Below are 26,446 nucleotides of genomic sequence, written 5' to 3'. Positions count from 1 at the left end.
TCATTTTTGTAAAATGATTAATTTTCCTTTGGGTATATACCTAGTAAAGATATCGCTGGGTTGAATGATTATTCTGCTATTCTTTTTTTAAGTTACTTAAGAAATCTCCAAACTGCTTTTCACAGTGGCTGCACTAATTTACATTCCCACCAACAGTGTATAAGCACTCCCTTTTCTCTGCAGCCTAGCCAGCATCTATTATTTACTGGCTTTTTAAAAATGGCCATTTTGACTGGTGTGAGATGGTATCTGTATTAGTCTGCTCTCATGCTGCTAATAAAGACATACCTGAGACTGGGTAATTTATAAAGGAAAGAGGTTTAATTGACTCACAGTTCCACATGGCTGGGGAAACCTCACAATCATGGCTAATCATGGTTATAGTTACTGAGCAGCACCCTTGTTGACCTCCTTCCTATTTTGTCTGTATATCATAGTAAGGTTTATATATTTCACTTAAAATGAAGAAATATTAATTCTGGGTAAAGCATGTCATGTTAAGTATGTCTTTTGTAATCCTGAGAGTGACCACTAAAATAACTATACAAATAGATACAGTTATGAAACATAATAGATACGTTGAAATGCAATACCAAAAAAATAATTTCAAATAACCAACAAGAAAGCAGAAAATGGGAAATAGGAGAATTAAAACCAGAGAGAAAAGAAGCAAATAACAAAATGGCAGATCTGATTTTAAAAATCAATAGCTACATAAAATGAAAATAATTTAAACACACCCATTAAAAGATATGCATTGTCAAATTGGATTTTAAAAACCAAACACATGACTCTATTATATGCCATCTACAAGAAACTCACTTGAAATACAATTTAGAGCTGGGTATAGTGGCATGTATCTGTAGTTTCAGCTACTCAGGAGTCTGAGATGGGAAGATCACTTGAACCCAGGAGTTCAAGTCCAGCCTTGGCAACATAGCAAGACCATCATCTTAAAATAATAATAATAATAATAATAACAAACACAGACACACACACACACACACACACACGCATACACATATAATATGAATGTGATGTTTGGCAGGGCCAACAGAATTGAGATCATAACCGCCACTCTGAAAGCATATAGTGTGTGTGTGTGTATAGATAAAAATAAACGGATGAAAACAAAATACCATGAAAACAATAATCACAGGAAAGTAAGAATGGCTATATTATTAATATGAAACAAAGTAGACTTTAGAACACAAAAGTTACTAGAGATAAAGATTAACATTACATAATGATAAAAGGGTCAATTCACCAAGAAGACATAACAATTCCAAATGTTGCAAAATACATCAGGCAAAACATGATAGTTTTAAAGGGAGAAATTTAAAAGTCCCTAAGTTTTGTTAAAATCTTCAACATTCCTCTCTTAGTAATCAACAGAACTAGGAGACAGAAAATTAGGAAAAATATAGGAAAAACTGAACAATATCATCAACCAACTAAATGTAATACATATTATATAATATTCCACTCAACACCAAAAAACTATACAACTTTTCAAGTGCCTATGGAATATCTGCCAAGATAGATCATATCCTGGGTCATCAAATAAGCCTTAACAAATTTGACATACATAATTTTTTTTCTGAGTATAATTGAATTAAACTCCTGATTTAAAATTAAATCAATAACCAAAAGATAAGAAAATCTTCAGACACTTGGAAATTAAGCACATTTCTGATTAATCCGTGGGTCAAATAAATTGGAAAATAGTCTGAACTGAGTGAAAATGAAGCTGGGAAGCAGAGGAATGAAAATTTTGATTATCTAGGTAAAGCTGTCAATTAAGCAGACTAGAGCTCTGGGTAGAGAGAAGAGCTTTTCTCTGATTAAGCTGTTTACTTTCTCATGGCTTAAAGACAGCACTTTAAATTTTGGTATTAGCCACAATAATCTTGGACGTAAAAGAGAAATTGCTCCCTATAATATGATATAGCCAGGCAACCCAGTATAAATGCCACTGCTCTGCAGGAACTGGCCGAATATCAATGAGAAGACAAACAGTCCAAGCATGATGACGTGAATGTGATGTTTGGCAGGGCCAACAGAATTGAGATCATAACCTCCACTCTGAAAGCAGTCTTCACAGAAACTTTTCACAGAAGTCAAACAGTTAAAGAAAATTCTAGATACATGGTAGAGACTAGGAGAAAATATGAATAATTTTCTTCTAAACAAGGAGCTCAGTGGATAAACCATACCTCTAGATTCCTTGCTTCCATTTTCCCAGAAGTAAGTTCACTGTATTTTTTCTGTTTTGTTTTGTATTTTGCTTTTGTGTGTGAGTTTGTTTCAGAGGTTTTGTCTTTTCTTATTCCTATCACAAAATTATAAATAAACCTTTATAAACTGAATGACAATCATCTATGCAGAAATTATTTTGAAAAATATTGGGCTATTTTAAAGATTTTATATCTGGTAATTAATATTGGATAGATAAAAATATTGAGTTAGAATGTTTTTTAAAAAATTATGCAACCATTATGTTGTTTTAAACATAACTGAGTGTAGAAATAAGTTTAAATTGGCTAAAAATTTTTTGTGAAGAGCTTAGAGTTTTAAGAATTGGGTTGGAAGACTGAGTTGTTTTTGAAGTTAAAGTTATCTACTTTGATTGCACAATAATGTAGGGCGTTTTGGATAAGTGTTCTTCTGACTTTAAGACTGTTTACCAAGAGCACTTACAGAAATATTTTTATTGTTCCTATCGCTCACTCTTAGGCTATAAGAATTTTAGAAATGTAAGATTCTTTCTAGGATCTTTTACTCGTTGGATACAGTGAGTTGAATCAGAATGTGAAATATGTAGCTTCTCTTTATCACAATGTTATTTAAAATGTACATTGGTAAAAAGAATTTTCATACTCCTATAGTGAATACATGTTGTTCTGAATTTTACAACAGTATAAGAGGATAAAAATGAGTCATTACAATTTGAGACTATTTGCCATATGTATAATAAAGAATTCATGTTTTTGCTAGCCTTTACATAAACTGCAGAACATACAAAAATTGGGAAGAAACAAAGTTGGCAATAATACTTTACGATGGAAGATATAAGGGATTGGAGTCAGACTGGAGTTTGCATGCTACCCAAGACTGTAGCTGATTCCATAGTGAGGAGATCATCCTCTTGGCCAATGTCTATTAACTTCGCCAGTGAATTATGCATTTCTGTAGAGATGCTGTGATATATTTGTGCTTGTGCACGAGGTGGAGTGTAGGGAAACATCACACTCTGGGGACTGTTGTGGGGTGGCGGGAGGGGGGAGGGATAGCATTGGGAGATATACCTAATGCTAGATGACGAGTTAGTGGGTGCAGCGCACCAGCGTGGCACATGTATACATATGTAACTAACCTGCACAATGTGCACATGTACCCTAAAACTTAAAGTATAATAATAAAAGGAAAAAAAAAAAAAGAAATTCCTCCTGTACAGAGCTTGCATTGGCGGCAGCTGCTTTAAGAACCCAGAAACTTTTGCCCTCTCTGTAGGCTAGCTCACTGTGAAAATATCCCATGGATTTTACCTAAAATTGCTTACAGAGAGCGGCATTATACTTCTATAGATAACTGCATCAGTAACCAGAGAGGAGAAGTACAGCAGCAGACTACCCTCTACCCCCGGTAGGAGTAGTAGCACATCACAGTTTCAGCAAGTTCAATCTTGAGCAAAGAACATGATGTGATTGTTTGTGGGTATGTCTGTATACGGAGGGTGATTTTAGGTAAGGAGAGCCTTGCACAGCTCTCTTAAAAGTATCCATGGTGTATATGTGCCACATTTTCTTAATCCAGTCTATCATTGTTGGACATTTGGGTTGGTTCCAAGTCTTTGCTATTGTGAATAATGCCGCAATAAACATACGTGTGCATGTGTTTTTATAGCAGCATGATTTATAGTCATTTGGGTATATACCCATTAATGGGATGGCTGGGTCAAATGGTATTTCTAGTTCTAGATCCCTGAGGAATCGCCACACTGACTTCTACAATGGTTGAACTAGTTTACAGTCCCACCAACAGTGTAAAAGTGTTCCTATTTCTCCACATCCTCTCCAGCACCTGTTGTTTCCTGACTTTTTAATGATTGCCATTCTAACTGGTGTGAGATGATATCTCATAGTGGTTTTGATTTGGAAACCATCATTCTCAGTAAACTATCGCAAGAACAAAAAACCAAACACCGCATATTCTCACTCATAGGTGGGAATTGAACAATGAGATCACATGGACACAGGAAGGGGAATATCACACTCTGGGGACTGTGGTGGGGTGGGGGGAGGGGGGAGGGGTAGCATTGGGAGATATACCTAATGCTAGATGACGAGTTAGTGGGTGCAGCGCACCAGCATGGCACATGTATACATATGTAACTAACCTGCACAATGTGCACATGTACCCTAAAACTTAAAGTATAATAATAAAAATAAATAAATAAATAAATTCTGGTATACAGAAAAAAAAAAAAAAGTATCCATGCTGAATTTTCTGCACCTTAACCTAGGCTGCTTTACTCTTGGAACTGTCTTTCCCTCTTCTCTTTCCATGGGCTCTCTGACCTCTTTACTTGGTCTGCTTCCACTTAGGCCTGCCCCTCAGCCTCATTGCATGGCCATGTGTAGGTTCTTCTTCTAGCAGTGTTCTCTGAGACTGCTGTGGCTAATGTGCCTTCTGTTGCAACTGACCCCTGGACACCTTACTTGAGATTTGGCTCTAGAAAGTAGCACCACCCTGTGTGTGATCCTGTCCCATAAATGAGATGATGGCTTCAGTTGGGGCTCATTCACTTCTCATCACTATGGAGGAGTTCATAGAAACTGCATGGCCAACATGGCATGCATATGGAGGGAGATCACTTGCTTCAGAAGTCAGGACTTATGAGCCAAATGATGGTCTTCAGGGTGGAGCTGCTGGCTTTGTGCTCAAAAGTCCAGACCCATTCTTCCAAGTCATGTCCTTCACATGCTTCCCAGAAAACTGATGATGGTACCCTCCAGAATCTCTTTACTTTCTATAATTCAGCTTAGGTTGCCTGTTCTCTCCCACAGCAAAGACCATTTGAAAGCACTCTAGTCCTACAGTTTTCAGGAGTGGCTTAGCAAATCCTATTTGTGTAGCAGTGGTTGATTGAAGTTATGGAAAGATGTGGTGCTCTTATTATGCACTGAATTATCTTCTTCTGGGAAGTATTTCATGTGCCTGCTGCAATAAACTGTATGTATAAATTCCCCTACAAAATCACCCCCCATATACAGACATACCCACAAACAATCACATCATGTTCTTTGCTCAAGATTGAACATGCTGAAACTGTGATGTGCTACTACTCCTACCAGGGGGTAGAGGGTAGTCTAGTGCTGTACTTCTCCTCTCTGGTTACTGATGCAGTTATCTATAGAAGTATAATGCCACTCTCTGTAAGCAATTTTAGGTAAAATCCATGGGATATTTTCACAGTGAGCTAGCCTACAGAGAGGGCAAAAGTTTCTGGGTTCTTAAAGCAGCTGCAGCCAATGCAAGCCCTGTACAGGAGGAATTTCTACACTCCACCTCCTGCACAAGCCCAAGTATATCAAAACCTCGCTACAGAAATGCATAATTCATTGGCAAAGTTAATAGACATTTGATGGTAAAAAATGAATCTACTTTGTATGTTCTTTAAATTGAAAATTGAATCACATTTCTACACAACAACAGGCGGATCACAAGGTCAGGAGATCGAGACCATCCGAGCTAACAAGGTGAAACCCCATCTCTACTAAAAACACAAAAAATTAGCTGGGCGTGGTGGCGGGCGCTTGTAATCCCAGCTACTCGGGAGGCTGAGGCAGGAGAATGGCACGAACCCAGGAGGCGGAGCTTGCAGTGAGCCGAGATCGCACCACTGCACTCCAGCCTGGGCGACAGAGAGAGACTCCATCTCAAAAATAAATAAATAAATAAATAACCAACCAGGATAATTAGATTGGAATTCAGCAGAGTGTTAAAATAACTAGAAGGCATTTGTTTGTGAAAAGAGAACAGAGATAATAAATACTTTTGAGTTTTCATAAAATAAGTTATAGTTCCTTAGAAAAGTATTTAAGAGTAACCATAAAAGACATATAACCACCTTATACATCTTTGGGACAGGAGAAGAAATGAAGAAGGGGAGGAAAACATTTTCAATTCAATAGAAGGTAAAGATGTAGACAAAACTAGAAGCAAAGGAAAAGTAGGTTTAACGTGAGAATAAGATAGAATGAGAGATCATCCAAAACAAAAATTCATACATGGTTTAATGCATCTCTTAAAATATAGTTATCTATCAGTTTAGATTTCTAAACATAATGCATTGATAGTTTTTTATACATTAACCAAATATTTAAAAATGCAGCAAAAGGTTAACAACAAAGAGATAGAAACAGATACATTGGGCAAATATTAACCTACAGAAACCTAGTGTCTCCGTGTTATTATCAGAAATAGAAGCAACCTATTACTGAAACATAAAAAAGCAATGTTTTATGCACCTAGCCACCTAGGCTTTAAATGCACTTGCTGAAAACCAACAGAGATATAATAAGAAATTGCCAAACCTATTATTAGAGTGGAAATTTTTAATTGAACTCTATTATGAAATGATTGATCTAGGAAATATAACATTAGGATGCTGAAGATTTGAAGAACACAATGAAAAAGATTGAATAGATACGTACAAAACACTTCACCTAAATGGTGAGTTACAGGTATGTTAGGTGCATGTGGAACACTTTCAAATATTAAAATATGCTGCACCAGCGAGGAAGCCTTAGGGAATTTTAAAGAAGCAGTATCTTACTGAGAAGTCATTTCTTTGGTCACAATATAATTGTTAGAAATCAAAAATAAAAAGTCACTAAAAACAAAGAAACTTCAATATAGTGAATGCTAAAGAGGTAATCCTAAGTAACATATGTATGGTCTATTGCCACATTTATGTTACATAGCAAAAAGGAAATAAACCCAAATAATAACACACAGCAATAAGCATTTGTAGTTGTGGTGTCTGCAGTGGTTCCTAAGAAACTGCTGATCTTGGATAGGCTTGATGGTATCTCTGGGAGGGGACTGGCTAGCACTCTCAACTGGATGACTGAGAGGACTCAGCTTGGTTTCATTCCGCAGTAGGCTAGGCCAGGTCTGCTCTCACAGCAATGGAAGAAACAAAAAAGCAAGCAGATACACTCAAGGTCTCGGGAGGCTGAGGTTCAGAACTGGTGCGTCATCACACCTCCCTTCTTCTCTTGGCCCAAGTACTAGCCTGCCTTGATGACAAAAACTCCAAAATTACCAGACAAAGGGTGGACACAGACAGATGGATAATTGGGTCACTGATGCAATCAATCACCCAACTCCAGAATCCATTTTCTCAGCCACTCTGCTAACATTAGTTCATTATTTCAGCCAAGAAGCCAAAGGAAAAAGCAGCAAAACCAACCCCCAAAAGAGTAGAAATAAAACCGTGAAAAGTAAGAAGATAAATTAATAAATTAGAAAACATAGTAAGCAATGAAAATGATGAAACAGTAAACTGCTGTTTTGTTTATAAGGCCATTAATACATTCAAAATTCTAGCAAGACTAATGAATAAAAATAAAAAGAAGCTTAAAAATAGAAGAAAAAATACATCCATTTATAATAGGTTTTCAAAAGTATTTTTAGTTATAGATATTTTAAATTCATGCTAATAAATCTAAATATAGTTTGAAGCCGGGTAGCATGATGCCTCCAGCTTTGTTCTTTTTGCTTAGGATTGTTTTGGCTACGCGGGCTCTTTTTTGGTTCCACATAAAATTTAAAGTAGTTTTTTTCTATTCTGCAAAGAAAGTCAATGGTAGCTTGATGGGAATAGCATTGAATTTATCAATTACTTCGGGCAGTATGGTCATTTTCATGATATTGATTCTTTCTATCTATGAGCACGAAATGTTTTTCCATTTGTTTGTGTCCTTTCTTATTTCCTTGAGCAGTGGTTTGTAGTTCTCCTTGAAGAGGTCCTTCACATCCCTTGTAAATTGTATTCCTAGGTATTTTATTCTCTTTGTAGCAATTTTGAATGGGAGTTCATTCATGATTTGGCTTTTTGCTTGTCTATTGTTGGTGTATAGGAATGCTTGTGATTTTTGCACATTGATTTTGTATCCTGAGACTTTGCTGAAGTTGCTTACCAGCTTAAGGAGTTTTGGGGCTGAGACGATGGGGTTTTCTAAATATAGAATCATGTCATCAGCAAACAGTGACAATTTGACTTCCTCTCTTCCTATTTGAATACCTTTATTTCTTTCTCTTGCCTGATTGCACTGGCTAGAACTTCCAATACTATGTTGAATAGGAGTGGTGAGAGAGGGCATCCTTGTCTTGTGCCAGTTTTCAAAGGGAATGCTTCCAGCTTTTACCCATTCAGTATGATATTTGCTATGGCTCTGCAGTAAAGAGCTCTTGTTATTTTGAGATGTTCCATCAATGCCTAGTTTATTGAGAGGTTTTAACATGAAGGGATGTTGAATTTTATGAAAGGCCATTTCTGCATCTATTGAGATAATCATGTGGTTTTTGTCATTGGTTCTGTTTATGTGATGGATTACATTTATTGATTTGCGTATATTGAAATAGCCTTGCATCCCAGGGATGAAGCGACTTGATCATGGTGGATAAGCTTTTTGATGTGCTGCTGGATTTGGTTTGCCAGTATTTTATTGAGGATTTTCACATCGATATTAATCAGGGATATTGGCCTGAAATTTTCCTTTTTTGTTGTGTCTCTGCCAGGTTTTGGTAGCAGGATGATGTTGGCCTCATAATGTGAGTTAGAGAGGAGTCCCTCTTTTTCGACTGTTTGGAATTGTTTCAGAAGGAATGCTACCAGCTCCTCTTGTACCACTGGTAGAATTCAACTGTGAATCTGTCTGGTCCTGGGCTTTTTTTGATTGGTAAGCTATTAATTACTCCTTCAATCTCAGAACTTGTTATCAGCCTATTCAGGGATTTGACTTTTTCCTAGTTTAGTCTTAGGAGGGTGTATGTGTCATGGAATTTATCCATTTCTTCTGGATTTTCTAGTTTACCATGCTATCTGACTTTAAACAACACTACAAGGCTACAGTAACCAAAACACCATGATACTGGTGCCAAAACAGATATATAGACCAATGAAACAGGACAGAGACCTCAGAAATTACACCATGCATCTACAACCATCTGATCTTTGACAAACCTGACAAAAACAAACAATGTGGAAAGGATTCCCTTTTAAATAAATGGTGCTGGGAAAGCTGGTTAGTCATATGCGGAAAACTGAAACAGGACCCCTTCCTTACACTTTATACAAAAATTAACTCAAAATGTTTTAAAGACTTAAATGTAAAACCCAAAACCATAAAAACCCTAGAAAAAAACCTAGGCAGTACCATTCAGGACATAGGCATGGGCAAAGACTTCATGACTAAAATACCAAAAGCAATTGCAACAAAAGCCAAAATTGACAAATGGGATCTCATTAAACTAAAGAGCGTCTGCACAGCAAAATAAACTATCATCAGTGTGAACAGGCAACCTACAGAATGAGAGAAAATTTTTGCAATCTACCCATCTGACAAAGGGCTAATGTCTAGAATCTACAAGGAAATTAAACAAATTTACAAGAAAAAAAAATCCCATCAAAAAGTGGACACAAAATATGAACAGACACTTCTCAAAAGAAGACATTTATGTGGCCAACAAACAAATAAAAAAAACTCATCACCACTGATCACTAAAGAAATGCAAATCAAAACCACAATGAGATATCATTTCATGCCAGTCAGAATGGCGATTATTAAAAAGTCAGGAAACAATAGATGCTGACAAGGCTGTAAAGAAATAGGAACACTTTTACACTGTTAGTGGGAGTGTAAATTAGTTCAACCATTGTGGAAGACAGTGTGGCGATTCCTCAGGATCCAGGATCAGAAATACAATTTGACCCAGCAATCCCATTATTGGGTATATATGCAAAGGAATATAAACCATTCTACTATAAAGACACATGCACACATAATGTTTATTGCAGCACTATTTACAATAGCAAAGACTTGGAACCAACCCAAATGCCCAACAATGTTAGACTGGCTAAAGAAAATGTGGCACATATACACCATGGAATACTATGCAGCCATAAAAAAGAATGAGATCATGTCCTTTGCAGGGACATGGATGAAGCTGGAAGCCATCATTCTCAGCAAACTAACACAGGAAAAGAAAACCAAACACCACATATTCTTACTCGTAAGTGGGAGTTGAACAATGAGAACACATGGACACATCAAGGGGAACAATGCACACCAGGGCCTGTTGAGGGGTAGAGGGCAAGGGGATGAAGGGCATTAGAACAAATACCTAATGCGTGCGGGGCTTAAAACCTAGATGATGGGTTGATAGGTGCAGCAAACCACCATGGTTACATGTATACCTACGTAACAAAACTGCACATTCTGCACATGATCCCAGAACATAAAGTAAAATAAAAATAAATAAATAAATAAATAATCTAAATATAATGAATACTTTTCAGTGAAAATTATCAAAATTGGATCAAGTTGAAACAGACAACTTGAATAGACCAGTCATATTTAATTAATTGAACCTTCGTTAACAGCAATGATAATCTAGCCCATCCTTATCTCAGAAACAACAGGCTCATAAGGTTTTATCAGCAAGTTTACTAGCCTTCTAAGATCAGATCTTCCATGTGTTACAAACTGCCTTGGAGAACAGAAAAAGAGAAAATGCTAGCCATAATAAAGCTAACATAACACTGAGGCTAAAAGCAGACAAGCACACTGTATAAACAATTAAATTATAGTACACTGTAACTTATGATTATACACAATCCCAAGTAAAATATTGGCAAATTCAATTAAGTAGTATTAAAAAATACCTTATGACAAATTATAGTATTTGCTGGAAAACATGAGAGAAAACATCAATCTAATTTACATGTTAGTAGATTATATTAGATATAATCATAATCACAAAAGAACATAAGAAAATATCTAATGTCCATGTAGAAGAAAACTCAATACCATAAACATTTTAATTATATCTGAATGAATCAATAAATTTAATGCGATAGTAATCAGACCTTTATTTATCATGAAACTTGTCAAAATGTTTCCAATATACATTTAGAAGAGTATAAGTAGCTAATATAAATTGAACTATAGAATAAATCTAACAAAAATTATTTAATGGCTCAACTACAATACAATACAATTTATTTTCTTTCTTTCTCTCTCTCTGTCTCTCTCTCTCTCTCTTTCTTTTGATGGAGTCTCACTCTGTCGCCCAGGCTGGAGTGCAGTGGCGCCATCTTGGCTCACTGCAACCTCTGCCTCCTGGGTTCAAGCGATTCCCCTGCCTCAGCCTCGTGAGTGGTGGGGATTGAAGGTGCATGCCACCATGCCCAGCTAATTTTTTTGTATTTTTAGTAGGGACAGGGTTTCACCATGTTGTGCAGGCTGGTATCAAACTCCTGAGCTCAGGTTATCCGCCTGCCTCAGCCTCCCAAACTGCTGGGATTACAGGCATGAGCCACCATGCCCGGCCAATACAATATAATTTCTTGCTCATTAAACTAATATATCAATTTATCTTCCCATGATAATCTAGGAAACTGAATTCCATCCATCTTTTGGCCAGCTGTCTTCTAAGGCATCTACCTATCAGAAGGGAAAAGAGGATATAGAGAGACTCACCTATTTCCTAATATTATGACTTAGAAATGGCACATTTTTTCTTCTGCTTATATTCCATTGACTAGGAAGCAATCTCATGTAATTATGAATGGAGTATAGCTCTGTGCTCAGAAAGAAAAGTAATAAATTTTGGTAAAAAGCGGCCGGGTGCAGGGGCTCACGCCTGTAATCCCAGCACTTTGGGAGGCCAACATGGGCAGATCATGAGGTCAGGAGTTCGAGACCAGCCTGGCCAATATGGTGAGACCCCATCTCTACTGAAAATACAAAAATTAGCTGGGCATGGTGGTGGGCGCCTGTAGTCCCTGCTACTCGGGAGGCTGAGGCAGGAGAATCGCTTGAACCTGGGAGGCGGAGGTTGCAGTGAGCCAAGATGGCGCCACTGCACTCCAGCCTGGGCCACACAGTGAGACTCCATCTCAAAAATTAATTAATTGATTAATTAATTTTGGTAAAAAGCTAGCAGTTTCTGTCACAAATAGTAAGCTCCCAGAAGAGCCAAGACAATTTTGAAAAAAATAAATAAGATGAAGAACCTGTTCTAGCATTTATGAAGGCTTATTATGAAGTTCTAGTAACTGCTAGTAACTAGACTATGTGCGAGAAGTATACAAAGAGATTAATTGAAAACTAGAATACTTCAAAGTGCATACACGCATAATATATATACATATGCACACACACACACATATACACACAAACATAAACACAAACACACACATATCTGCTATTCGAGAGAGAAGGAATAACAAATGAATACGGAAAGAAGGAACCAGAAAGTAGTTCATGTTGGAACAATATGCTTGAGAAATGCAGAAAGAAAAAAACTCATCACCAACGACTTAGGTCACTCTCTTAGGTCTTACACAAAAATAAACTCAGATGTATGAAAGAGTACATCTTTCATGTACTCTTGACAAATACTTGAGATTATTAGAAGAATATGAAGGAATGTGCATTTATGACTTCTGAAAAGGAAAGTGCTTTCTAAACAGGACACACACCAAATACACAATCACAAAGGAAAAGGTTGTTTAATTTGACTACAACAAAACTTAAACTTGAATACAATAAAAGAAAATTAGAGATTGACAAAATTAATAACTAGCAGCAAACAAATATCTAAAATACATAATGAACTCCTGCAAATAGGTATGACAAAAAAAAAAAAATCAACTGAGTACAAAAAGCTATTTCCAGAAGTCTAAGTGGCCATTCAACATATAAGAAGACGCTCAAATTCTATAAAAAACAAGACAACAGACAACACAAATTCTAATAATGAGATACCCTACACACTCCATGTTTGTAAATAATTTGGCTCTGAGAAGCTGCAAATTGTTTTCTCTGTGTTCCTGTTCCACCCTCAACTTTCAAAGGCCTTGTGCACCCAAGCCGTAAAGGAGATCCCCTCTGTTATCTTACCCTTCCCCCATCCATAGACTGCCATAGCTTTTTGCTCAGTGCAGTGCTTGAGATATGGGCAGGAGGAACTCTAGATTTCCTGCTCCGGCCTCAGTATTAGGTACTATAGATCTGGCCCTTGAGATGGGGCTTCCTCAACATGTTTTCCTCCCTACATACCAGCCAATTCCTACCTTGTATCTGTTGAGAGGTTCTGGACCTGTGAGAGCGTCCTCTCCCCCGCTGTGGTGAGAGCCTGTCTGTGCTTTGTATCCGTGCTGGGTCCTTGTTGCAAATCTCAGCTGCAACTTATCTTTGCTTGGGAATGGGAACTGGAAGCTTCCTGCCCCACCTGCAGTGGTAGCAGGCTGTTGCTTTTTACCAGGTGCAAGGCTTTTATCATAGAGCGACGTGGTTTCCTTCCTCTCCCTCCACAAAGTGGTTTTTAGCTTCTACCCATAACTTAGCAGCAGAAGTTCACTTGGAACAGGAGTAAAGGTTGGGGGAAGGGGTAGTTGGTGGTTTACAGATTGCCCCTCATTAGCTGCTGATTTTTGCTTTAACTCCTCCCCAAGATGCAATAACAGCTTGTTTTGTGGGGCTGACAGGGATTCCTGTCCTTCTACCAAGGCTTCTAGATTTGCCCTTTGGAAAAAATGTTCTGAGACATGGGTAGATTTTGTGGCCTGTGAGCTACTGGGGGTCTTTCAGGTCTCTTGTTTGCATATATATATATATATATATATATATATATATATATATATATATTACTTTAAGTTCTGGGCTACATGTGCTGAACATGCAGGTTTGTTACATAGATATACATGTGTCGTGGTGGTTTGCTGCACCCATCAACCCATCATCTAGGTTTTAAGCCCCACATGCATTAGGTATTTGTCCTAATGCTCTCCCTTCCCTTTCCTCTCACCCCCCAACAGGACCCAGTGTGTGATGTTCCCCTCCCTGTGACCATGTGTTCTCCTTGTTTAACTCCCACTTATGAGTGAGAACATGAGGTGTTTGGTTTTCTGTTCCTGTGTTATTTTGCTGAGGATGATGGCTTCCAGCTTCATCCATGTCCCTGCAAAGGACATGACCTCATTCTTTTTCATGGCTGCATAGTATTCCATGGTGTATATATGCCACATTTTCTTTATGCAGTCTACCATTGATGGGGATTTGGGTTGGTTCCAACTCTTTGCTATTGTAATTTTTTTAAATGAATACTAGGTGAAGCCTGTAAAAAAAGAGTTGACAAATGTGCTGGGGTCCTGGTAATTGTAAACAAACACGCAAGCTGTGGGTCCACACTCAGCCATTAAAAATTTAACATTTCAGCTGCTTTCTCCCTACCTGCTTTTATAGTAGCCATGTCTTTCTCTAATACTCTACCAATTCTGAAACTGTTCATGGGTCCCTTTTATCCCTGGAGAAGGCTTTTACCCTTTGGACTTTAGTTTACCTAGTTACCTGTGAATTCAGCTCTTTGATAGACCCAAGAAAAGTTATAATTTTATAGATTATCTGACTTTGTTTCATTAGTAGGAAAGTAGCAACATTCTCTTGAGAATTTATGCATTGTAAGTGAAAGAAAAATCCAGGAAATCTTATAGAGAATGGCAATATGGTTATAGATGAGAATGTGGAAAAGATGAATTTTGAAATACTTCCTATCATAGTACAAATTGCTACAATGATTTTAGAAAAAAGTATATCTATACACATACACGGAGATCATATATATGCAAATACGTGTGTGTATTTTTCCTGATGACTCTGCATAATAAACATAAATAAATTCTTAAAGATGGAAACAATAAATAAATGTCACTTTAAAATGACATTCGATTAAAATGACATTTTAAAAAGACAATGTAAAGCTTTTTCCAGGCCAAACTATGGTGATTATCCTATATTAAGATTTTAATTCTTCAAAGAAAGATAGTAAAAAGTTCAATTTCTTTCACTAGGGAAAGAAAATTTTCTTTCATCCCACAACAAATTAGTAAAGAGAGCAATTATTTCTGCCAGAAATAACAAAGATCCCATTAAATTGTCTTAGATAGATCAATTCCTAAAACAGATTATTTATTCAGGTTCTTAAGCTAAATATTATAGAGTCATTAAATTGGGTGTTCAAGGATGTATTTATAGAAATTAAGAGTGGTGTATGTGTAGGTGTTGGTCTGGGTGCAATGTGGGGACAGAAACTACATAGTAATTAAATGAAGTAAGTTTAATATACAGAACTATTGAATAGTGATAGGAGAATAACTATAAAGATGGACTGAGAGCTCAAGAGGGCTTCCTAGGGCTGAGGGAGAATATCCAAAAAAGAATAAACATGAGGAGATAAGGTATTGACAATTGGATAAGAAGTGGTTGAAACCCACTGAATGGCAAAGAAGTCTGAATGGCAAGCTGTGGACACCAGTACTAGAGTGCACTCCTTTTGCAACAGGACGGCCAAAGGAAACAGAGCTTCGAGGAAAGGGATGTAGCTATCTGGGGCTCCCAGATATACTACTGCTACCCAAGTCAAGAGCTAGAGGAAACACACAGTGAATCCTGCACACTCTAGGTACTTTGCATTGGAGAAAACAATTTACTCAGTGGGGAAAAATACATTCTATAGCAACTTAGCAAATGAACTATTCTGATACCTGGATGGCATCAGATGCCTGCAGTGTCTCTACTATCCTCTCTGCTGAAACAGCATAACATTATGCCAGCTGGCAAAGGAAAGTACTTAAAGGATTCAGATCCATTTTTATAGAGCAGGCTATGCAGAGTGAATTTAGGGCTGAGAGACAGTAAATTGATAATAGGCACAGGGCATCACAAATAAATGATGGAACAGAGTCTGCAAGTGGGGACGGAAGGAGAGCATGGGAGTAATACAATGCTGACTTGGGAACACTCAGACTCTTTGCACTCATTTGGAACATTGGAGTATTAGGCTACGCTTTTTTGTTGTTTGCAGGATATTTCTTCTTCTTAAGAACTTCATATTAATTTTATCTTCTTTCTTTTTCATTAAACAAGACAAGATGAGGAAGAGAAAGATCAGTATGTGTCAACAAACTTGGGCCTTATTATGCAAGAACTTTCTTAAAAAATGGAGAATGAAAAGAGAGTCCTTAATGGTATGACTCAATATCCGTGTTATTCTCTATTTATGATAGGAAAATACGTGTTGCCTGGGAGGTATCTATGCCATGTGTATCTCCCCCGACACATACACCAAAAACACTAAAATACAGCAACGTTTATACAACAGAAAACGCTATTCTTCAGGCCATGAATCTGTTTGAAGATATTTCAGTTGACATGGGCTCATAAATTGAGGTCTGAAACCACTGAATCTGGTAGCAATTGAGAAACCAATACATGTTTTAAAAGCCAGTGGTCACATTTGTTACTAGTGTCCCCAGTCATGGAGACTAGGGTTAAGATACTGACATTCCAAAGATATGGTAAACAAACCAACCCACCACAATGGGTAACTGGCATTTTCTCTTTGAGATCTTTTTCTCTTCTTGAAACAATTAGTTTTCTTCAAAAAAGTAGAAAAGTTGGAATTGTATTAAATTCCAAGAAGAAAATTAGCATTAGCTCTTATAATCTTACCATATAAAAAATCTTGATTAAACTTTGGTATATTTTAAAAATCAGATCGATATAGCTAGGTAGCATTTTTAACTAAATTGGAATTCCACTATACATACATCGTAAAGTTTTTTCCCCTAAGATCATGCATTTTGGAAATAAAGTGATTTCTTATTGGGAGTTCGCATGTGATCAGGATTTATAACTAACGAAGATACTATCCCTCCGATACTATCTTATTATTAGAATTATCAGAATGCCCTTACAAACTGGTATACTGTTGAGTTTGAAATTCCAGAATCTTGGCATGTAACCAGTATATCATTACTAAGCTAGCAATGCCTTGGAACTATCTCCTAAAACACATTGACTTTCAGCAGACTTTAAACAGTTTATAATATGGGATATATTGAAGTTAGAAAAGTAAAAAAGAGGCAAACTTTATGACAAAATGATTGTGGATGACTAATTTTAAATAAGATTTTTCTTTATCCTTTTTCCTGTATTATATAGGAATGGCTGAATTCATTGCTCCTACTACTTTGTTTGTATATATATCCTCATAGTCATCAAGTAAATGATTTTTCTTCACTGCTTACCATGGACCTGGGACGGGTAGATACATTTAATGAATCCAGATTTTCTGTTGTATACACACCTGTCACCAACACGACCCAACAGATAATGAATAAAGTAGCCTCTACGCCCTTCCTGGCAGGTAAGTTTTCTAGTTACTTAAGAAGAATGTCTGGTGTGAATATTTGGTTTATTTGACCGCAGATTTATACATTTAATTTGTATTTCAGTTTGATAATTAAACTTTCTGGAGTACATGAATTGGGAATGTGTCTTCCCTTTATTAGAAGTAACATCTCACCACTCAGTATCTAAGTTAAAACTACATGTATTGCTTGCCAAACAAGGGTTTACCATTTGGGGTGCACAGTCTCTCAAAAAGAAACTTGTTGATCTGGTATAGGATTTGAGGAAGCATGAAATTATACAGACTGGTGCACATTTAGAGCAGTAGTGTTTAGGGATATGTTGACATGTGACTCTGAAAGCATTGTCACCAAAATGAAATCGTTGCTGTAGTGTTTTCTTGTTCTTATAGACAAAGAAAAACCAGTCTCTTCTTTTCCTAAATTTGATTATAGGAATTTTAACCTTACCTTTTAACACCAAAAACATGTGCTTGCTCTATTTGAATATTCCTTTGAGTATTCTGTATTTCAGATTTTCATCCTTCAGCATTAAGGTACTTAACGAGTTAAGGTTAAGTAGTTGTTAAGTTGAGTTAAGGTTAAGGTTACTTAACGAGTACCTTAAAGCTGAAGGGTAAAGATCATTTTTATAACAATCATTTTTACAACAATGCTCTGAAATTAGAGGAGATGCAGCCTAGTACAAAGGCAAGAGAACTAGACTTAGAGTCAGAGGACATTTGATTAAAAGTAGTTCTAAGAGTCCACTCAGAACTGCTGTAATACATATGTGTCTGGAGTGCATTATGAAAGCCATCAGCGTCTCTTAGCCTTATTATTAGCAAACGCAAAATAAGATTAACAATTTATGCAACAATAAACTCTTACAGTTTGAAGAAATAAGACCTTGTGTTCGATAGATCAGTAGGGTGACTAGTTAACAATGATCTATAAAAAATAATACTATATTCTTCATAAATATTTCAGTTGAGAGTAAGAGGCCCAACTCAATCTGTCTTAAGAAAAAGAATCCTTTGTCTAGCTTAAAAGAGCAGAGTATTAATGCAAGGCAGATTAGAGGTTTATCACCAACAGAAGTAAGTCTCTGCCCCTCCGATATACAGCTTTGTGTGCTGGCTTCATTCACAGGTTGGTTCTCCCAGAGGCAGAGTTGGTCTGCAGACTCTCCAGATTTAAGCCCTCCCAGATTAGCAACTCCAGTGAAAAGATTACAGATCATTTCTGATAGTTCACAATAACTTCAAGGATTTTATCCACAGGAACAAATAGGTGACTTTGGGTTAGTGTTGATCTTGGTTCACCGAGAACTAATCTCTTTGGATAGGGGATATGCGGTATTTTCATTGCCCACTTGTTGAGTTCCCAGGTCATGAACCACATTGAAACCACAGGATATGTGAGCAGAGGAAGGGAAGTATCCCAAATGGATCATAGTGTGTTTTTATTAGAAGAAGAACTGGATGTCGACAGATAAAAACAACATATATCCTTTACAACTATAAATGCATACTTCAAAGGGAAATCTGTGGTGATTGCCCTGTCATTCATTCATAGGCTAGGTCGAGGGCTAAGGTAAAGATTAAAATTAGTGCTATAGTGAGTATAAGTTTTAAGTTGTTCATTTGAGATGCTCATGGTAATGGTAACAGGAGGATGGTTTCTAGATCAGCTAGTAAAAATGTAATGGCTACTAAGAATTTTGTAGAGAATGGCAAATGGTGTGTCCTGTTGGATGGGACCCACATTCATATGGGCATGATTTTTCTGTATAAATATTTAGTTGTTATAACCAGAATAACTACAAAAATAATGCTAGCAATGTATTTGTCAATAAAGTTAATAGGAGGTTAGTTATTCTGTTTTGGATTATACCAAACCTAACTGATTGAAAGCCAACTACGCTAATACTAAAAGAAGATTCTCATTAACAAATGGAGGTAGAAGTACAGGAACAGTCAGACTATATCTACAGGATGTCAGTATCAGGAAGCAGCTTCAAATCAGAATTGATGGTTGGATGTAAAGTGAGATTTAATTTGATGAGTTGAATAATTTTTTATGAGTTGAGTTATAATTTTAAAGTGACTTCGAGTTTGTACAACTGTGTGAGTATTCTAAAAACCATGAAATTATTAAAAGGGTGAATATTATGGTATGTGAATTACATCCCAATTTTTAAAGGAATATAAAAATTTGACTTAGAAGGTACTGACTATTCATTTTAAGCAACATAACTCCCACCAAGGGCGTTCTTCTAAGGAGAACCTATGCATCTTGCTCCACCAAGTCACTGGAAGCCTGCATAACCTCTTTTTTTCCTTTCTTTGTCAACTTCTGTCCAAATTCCACTCCAGCTTAAGTAATTATTAATCTTATGCCTGGATTCTGACCCCTTCACTGGGTTCTGTATCCAGTAATCCAGTTCATGCACTTGCTATTTGGACTGTCTATGGCCAGAGTTTCCAGAGTATGTTGGACTTTTCCTTCCTGTGAGTTATCCAAAATATGCTTTCCAATGGCGCCTCACCAAGCATCACACCATTAGTTCCACATACATTTTAATGCCTATATTGTGCATCCTACCTACCAACACTGAATCCACTTCTGATTCAAGATTATAATGTGATATGAACTATCCACTTAAGGTCCAGTCTCCTAAACGGCCCTGAGACGTGTCTGCTCTTGCTGTTTCACAGACGTCCATAACAAGACCCAATGTCAGGAACTTGTGCTTCTCGACATTACCTCATTCAAAACCACATGCAATTATAATAATAAATATTCATTAAATGCTACAATATGGTATATTTCTACAAAAACTGTATTCTGTAAAAAGAGAATATTTTGTAATGATATTATTCTATATTCTGTACTCTATTAATATTCTATAATAATAATGGTTATTAAGTTTATTTTACAAATATAGAAATTGAGTAACAAAGGGTAAGGAATTTGCTCATGATGACATAAGTTTGAGAATAAAATTAATTCTATCAAAATACATACTTCTTGCTCCCTCTACATTCATATTCAACACTTCCACCCCAATCCAGAACTTTTCTTGTATTTTGTCTCATTTTTCAGTATTAATAAGACATCCATGTGGCCTCGGACAAAATACCTACAGAAAAGATGGATTCTTTCAGTGATGTCAACATAGTTTCTTAACATGTTTTTAAATTATCACTTTTTTTAGCTTATTAACCATACCATCAGGATTATTAAAGAAAAATAAATTTGTATAGGTATGTCCACCTGATACAAAACAGTGCCTAATTGCAATTTAAATATCTATCTCTCTATATTTACCATTTCAAATTTATAGGAATATTAATTATTTTTGAACAGTTTAATTGGTATAGTAGGACATTGTATGTGATTGAAATTGGCTCAGTAATCACAACATATGAAAATAAAATAACTAATTTTCATGTATTTCTTCTGATTGTATCTAGATGGAACTTTAGAAATTTCTCTCCCACCCAACATTTTAGTCTAACTTTCTAAAAGTTAATACTTGATTATGTTTTATTTCCATAGAAAACTCTAGTAAAAGCAATTCAACATGACATCCTGAAGTTGTGTCTCCTAGTAATTTACTAACAATAATATTCCCTTCTTGTAACAAAAGGTAAAGAGGTCTTGGGACTGCCAGATGAGGAAAGTATTAAAGAATTCACAGCAAATTATCCCGAAGAAATAGTAAGAGTCACCTTTACTAATACATACTCATATCATTTGAAGTTCTTGCTAGGACATGGAATGCCAGCAAAGAAGGAGCACAAGGACCATACAGGTAATTTTCTGGCTCTAAAATTTCACTACTCTCTATTTCAATTATGTCATAAGTCATGTGTGGGAATAGAGGTTAGTATGCCAAATTAGAGCATCGCTATCTGTCATAATGATGTATGCATGTCCCTCAACATTTAAAAAAAATTCATTTTTGGGCATAAGAACATATTGATAAGTGGTCATTATATATAGTTATCTACATATATTTACATAGATATATATTTATATATGTAAATGAAATATGTATTCATATGTACACACATAGATATTATATGGAATATATGATTGTTAAAAGAAAACAAGGTAGTTTATGGATAAGATAGAACAAATTTCCCTTCAAATAAGCTCAGTTGTTCAAATTATACTACAAGGCTATAGTAACTAAAACAGCATGATACTGGTATAAAAATAGACATGTACATAAATAGAACAGAATAGAGAAACCGGAATGAAGCCACATATCTACAATCAAATGATCTTTGACAAAGTCAACAAAAATATACACTGGGGGAAAAATCCTTTTCAATAAATTGTACTGGGAAAATTGAATAGCCTTATGCAGAAAAATAGAACTGGACCCATATCTCTCACCATATACAAAAATTAACTCAAGATGGATTAAAACCTAAACATAGGACCTGAACCTATAAAAATTCAGGAAGAAAAAACTAGGAATAACCTCTTCCGGACATTGGGCTAGGAAAAGAATTTGTGACTTAGTTCTCAAAAGCAAATACAACAAAAACAAAAATAGAAAAACGAGACTTAATTAAACTAAAAAAAACTTCTGCAAAGCAAAAGAAACAATCAACAGAGTAAACAGATGACCTACAGATGGAAAAAAAAATCGCAAACTATGCATTCAACAAAGAACTCAAAGAACTCAACAAGCAAAACAAATAACCCATTTGCCTATTTTTCAGTGCAGTTATTTGAGTTGTTTGAATTCTTCTTTTTTCAAAAGAAGACATACAAGCAACCAACCAACGTAAAAAAATGCTCCACATCACTAATTATCAGAAAATGCAAATTAAAACCAGGAGATAACCGTTTTACCCTAGTCGGAATGGCTATTAGTAAAAAGTCTAAAAAAATAAGATGTTGGCAAAGATGCGAAGAAAAGATAACACTTATACATCGTTGGTAGAAGTGTAAATTAGTACAACCTTTATGGACAACAGTATGGAGATTTCTCAAAGAAATAAAAACAAACTACCATTTGATCCAGCAACTTCACTACTGGGTATCTACCCAGAGGAAAAAAAATCATTATATTTAAAAAGATACCTGCACTCATATGTTTATTGAAGCACTATTCACAAAAGCAAAGATAGAGAATTAACATAAGTGTCCATCAACAGAGGGCTGGATAAAGAAAATATTATATATATATATATATATATATATATATATCATGGAATACTACTCAGCCATAAATTAAAATATTGATAAATTTGACTAGATATAAATTTTAAGAACTTCCCTTTATCAAAAGAACCATAGAGATAGTGAAAAATAAAGGCAAAAATTGTGATAAAGTGGCCGGGCGTGGTGGCTCATGTCTGTAATCCTAGCACTTTGGGAGGCCAAGCCGGGCAGATTGCCTGAGCTCAAGAGTTCGAGATCAGCCTGGGCAACATGGTGAAACCCCGTCTCTACTGAAACACACACACACACACACACACACACACACACAATTAGCCAGGCGTGGCAGCGTCTGCCTGTAGTCCCAGCTACTCAGGAGGCTGAGGCAGGAGAATTGCTTGAACTTGGGAGGCGGAGCTTGCAGTGAGCCGAGATTGCACCACTGTACTCCACTGAATGCCAGCCTGAGTGACAGAGTGAGACTCCATCTCTAAAAAAAAAAAAAAAAAGTGATAAAGTGTTTATAACAGAAAAATCTAACAAAAAAATTAATTCCAGAATATGTAAATATTTACTTTGAATAAATAGGAAAAAGATCAAAAATATAAAAATAATAAAAGGACATTAATAGGAATTTCATAAAATAACACAAATCAAGAATAAGCACTAGGAGAGGTGTTTTTCCTCATTAGCAACCAGGAAACTGCGTGTTGAAACCACGTTATATCATTTCATGTTCATAAGATTTGCAAAAATTAGCAAATAGAACAATTCAAAGTATTGACAAGGATATGTAGCAAAGAGAACACCTATCCAACTTTACAAAATTTTTAATTTCCATAAAAACTGAGAAATTTTATCTTAAAGTTGATGTGCACATAACTTATAACTCATCATCATAGAAATGTTATTAGTGAAACTCTCATACTTGTGTTAAAGATTTGCAGCCTATTCTCCTCTTCTTCCTGAGGACATAGAATAATTACTTTTTGTAGTCATAATAAGATAGCTAGACCCAAGGCATTTAAATGCAGGTATAAGTTCTTCATCTTTTCTCACCTGCTTCTGCAAACTAAGGAGTTGTGTATAATACAGACAGTACAACTCAACCCTCCTACCAAACAGCCTGAGTGAGAAATACACGTTCACTGTGATAAATCACTGAGATTTAGGGGTTATTACTGTAACATATAAGAGACTATCCTGACCAATACAGATATATTTACAAGAAGACATATATACAGATTTTTATAGCAGCAGATTTTTTTTTCTGGTAATCACAAAAAGAAAAAAGGAACTAACCAAATTGTTATCAACAGGAGAATGGATAAATATATTGATTTACATTCCTGCAATGGGATTCCATAACCATAAAAAAGAAGAAAAAATTAAATGAGGCAATTTATTTACATTTCAAAATCATAATATGGAACAAATGAACATAGTTCATAGTAATTATTAGTAGAGTTTAATTTTTTAAATTACATATATAGTTTAGAGATATGTAGTGGCATATATATAAACATAACGTTCAGGAAAGCAGTTAGCTAGTTAGAAACTTGGTGCTGGGGAAGTGCACAAGAGATTCTAATTGTATTTGAAATGATGCATTTATTTTGCAAATTTGTAGTGAGTCCATGCGTGTTTATTGTATTTTTATATCATTCGTATATCTGAAATATTTCAAGATGATTTCATGTAATATGCATTTAATTCCTATACTCAATTTTAATTCATCTTATTCAAGGATATCTCTTTAATATAGTTTACTATTAAATGGACTGACAGCTCTTTTTGAATAAATCCTTTTCTTCAAAAGATATTCTGATTGGCATGATTTAAGCGTAGTAAGTAATCTTACTTGAACTTCCATTTGCCTATTATGCCTGTGTTATATCCAGTGTTAGAAAAAGCTTTAGTTTAGTGTCTCTCAATCCATGTTAGGCTCTGTGAACTTTTGAAAAACATTAAAATATGTAGTTTTCACAATACAAATCAGAAAAGAGAAGAGACCAACAAAATTCTTGATCAGCAGAAAAGCACAGGACACGGTATGAGAAAGCTTAGAGTGTTATAATTTAATGTAAAACATTTCCTAAGAGTGCTCCACCTCATGAGTCTGCCTGATTCATTTTGAGAATCATTGTTATAATTTATGTTTTCATAAGCTTTGAGTCAAAATAAGAATATTTGGAATTTGGGGTCATTGTAAAGTCCACTGTTTGCTATAATCAGTATTAAAATCATATTTCAATAATATAGATAGTGATGTAATGATAGTTATGATTTGTTTTTTCACAAAGCTCATTGTTATGAAACAAATGAAGATGTTTACTGTGAAGTTTCAGTATTCTGGAAGGAAGGTTTTGTGGCTCTTCAAGCTGCCATTAATGCTGCTATTATAGAAGTGAGTACAAAATGTTCAAAGCAAACTAATGTTTAATGCAAGTTAATGATATTAGAGGCATCAAAAGTTTCATGAAAGAAAATATAAGTGGATAGCCTTGTTATTTCCTTTGCTCACTCTGAAGTTTACTGAAGTTACTATATACCACGGAATGTAGATACAAACCGAAGAAAAAGTATCTCATTCATGGACTCAACTTTGTTGGGAAGCCAGGAATATAAGAAAATTATTAGAACAGAAGTAGACTATTACAGAACTATAAGTCAGGTCCTCATAAGTAAATGAGTAAAAACCTCTCAGCCTTAGAATGCCATGGAAGAATGCCTAATTGAAATAACATTCCAGCTTGAAGCTTGAGATGAGGGGTGGCTTACTGAATATGTAAATTCAGAAAAGCCATGCCAAGCAAATCATAAAGTAATGTTAGGCAGGGAGGTAATGAAACACACAGTAAATTCTGAGAGTGGTGAGTAACTCAGAATGCCTGGACTCCAAGCTCCCAGCAGGTCAATGACAGGACATAGAAGTGGAAATTTAGGTTAGTATCAAATCCCAACATTTATACATCCACAGGATGTATAATTATACATCCACAGGAAAATAGATGGTTAAAAGAAAACCGCATGCTATTCATTAACATACAAATTTTGCTTATTAATGCCTTTCTTCAGATCACAACAAATCACTCAGTGATGGAGGAGCTGATGTCAGTTACTGGAAAAAATATGAAGATGCATTCCTTCATTGGTCAATCAGGAGTTATAACTGATTTGTACCTTTTTTCCTGCCTTATTTCATTTTCCTCATTCATTTACTATGCATCTGTTAATGTCACAAGAGAGAGGAAAAGGATGAAGGGCTTGATGACAATGATGGGTCTTCGGGATTCAGCATTCTGGTGAGTCAAACGCAGCACAAATAAATAAACGGAGGAACTCAGGAAAACTGGGAATCTTCAATGCATCTTTTTTTTTTGAAATGGAGTCTCGCTCTGTTGCCCAGGCTGGAGTGCAGTGGCGTGATCTCAGCTCACTGCAAGCTCCGCCTCACAGGTTCACGCCATTCTCCTGCCTCGGCCTCCCAAGTAGCTGGGACTACAGGCGCCGGCCACCATGCCTGGATAATTTTTTGTATTTTCTGTAGAGACGGGGTTTCACCGTGTTAGCCAGGATGGTCTCGATATCCTGACCTCGTGATCCACCCACCTCGGCCTCCCAAAGTGCTGGGATTACAGGCGCGAGCCACCACGCCCGGCCTCTTCAATGCGTCTTTATTAAAACCTGTTTCTCCACAACCAAGGGGTACAAATGAGAGATACCTACACAGAATAATTTCAGATCATGAACAAATTTCCACTTAGTTAATTT

General features: G+C 36.0%; 1 protein-coding gene across 2 annotated transcripts in view; it reads left to right on the top strand.

Moving 5' to 3' along the window:
• Window positions 1-2,040: 2,040 nt before the first annotated feature.
• The window catches only part of ABCA8 (ATP binding cassette subfamily A member 8), an 88,706-nt gene continuing 64,300 nt past the window's right edge, over window positions 2,041-26,446 (top strand). The window contains exons 1-7 of one of the 2 annotated variants that reach the window (XM_063599352.1): window positions 2,053-2,247; window positions 8,812-8,972; window positions 16,224-16,324; window positions 17,301-17,505; window positions 21,144-21,308; window positions 24,976-25,079; window positions 25,751-25,977. In XM_063599352.1, the coding sequence (XP_063455422.1) occupies window positions 16,229-16,324; window positions 17,301-17,505; window positions 21,144-21,308; window positions 24,976-25,079; window positions 25,751-25,977 (797 nt within the window). In that variant the 5' untranslated portion in view covers window positions 2,053-2,247; window positions 8,812-8,972; window positions 16,224-16,228. Of the gene's footprint in view, window positions 2,248-8,811; window positions 8,973-16,223; window positions 16,325-17,300; window positions 17,506-21,143; window positions 21,309-24,975; window positions 25,080-25,750; window positions 25,978-26,446 lie in introns of both variants that reach the window. The other variant, XM_008961089.4, reaches the window with a different exon arrangement.

This window comes from Pan paniscus, chromosome 19, assembly GCF_029289425.2.
Source record: "Pan paniscus chromosome 19, NHGRI_mPanPan1-v2.0_pri, whole genome shotgun sequence".
NCBI lineage: Eukaryota > Metazoa > Chordata > Mammalia > Primates > Hominidae > Pan > Pan paniscus.
This window is presented reverse-complemented; position numbering and strand designations above follow the sequence as displayed.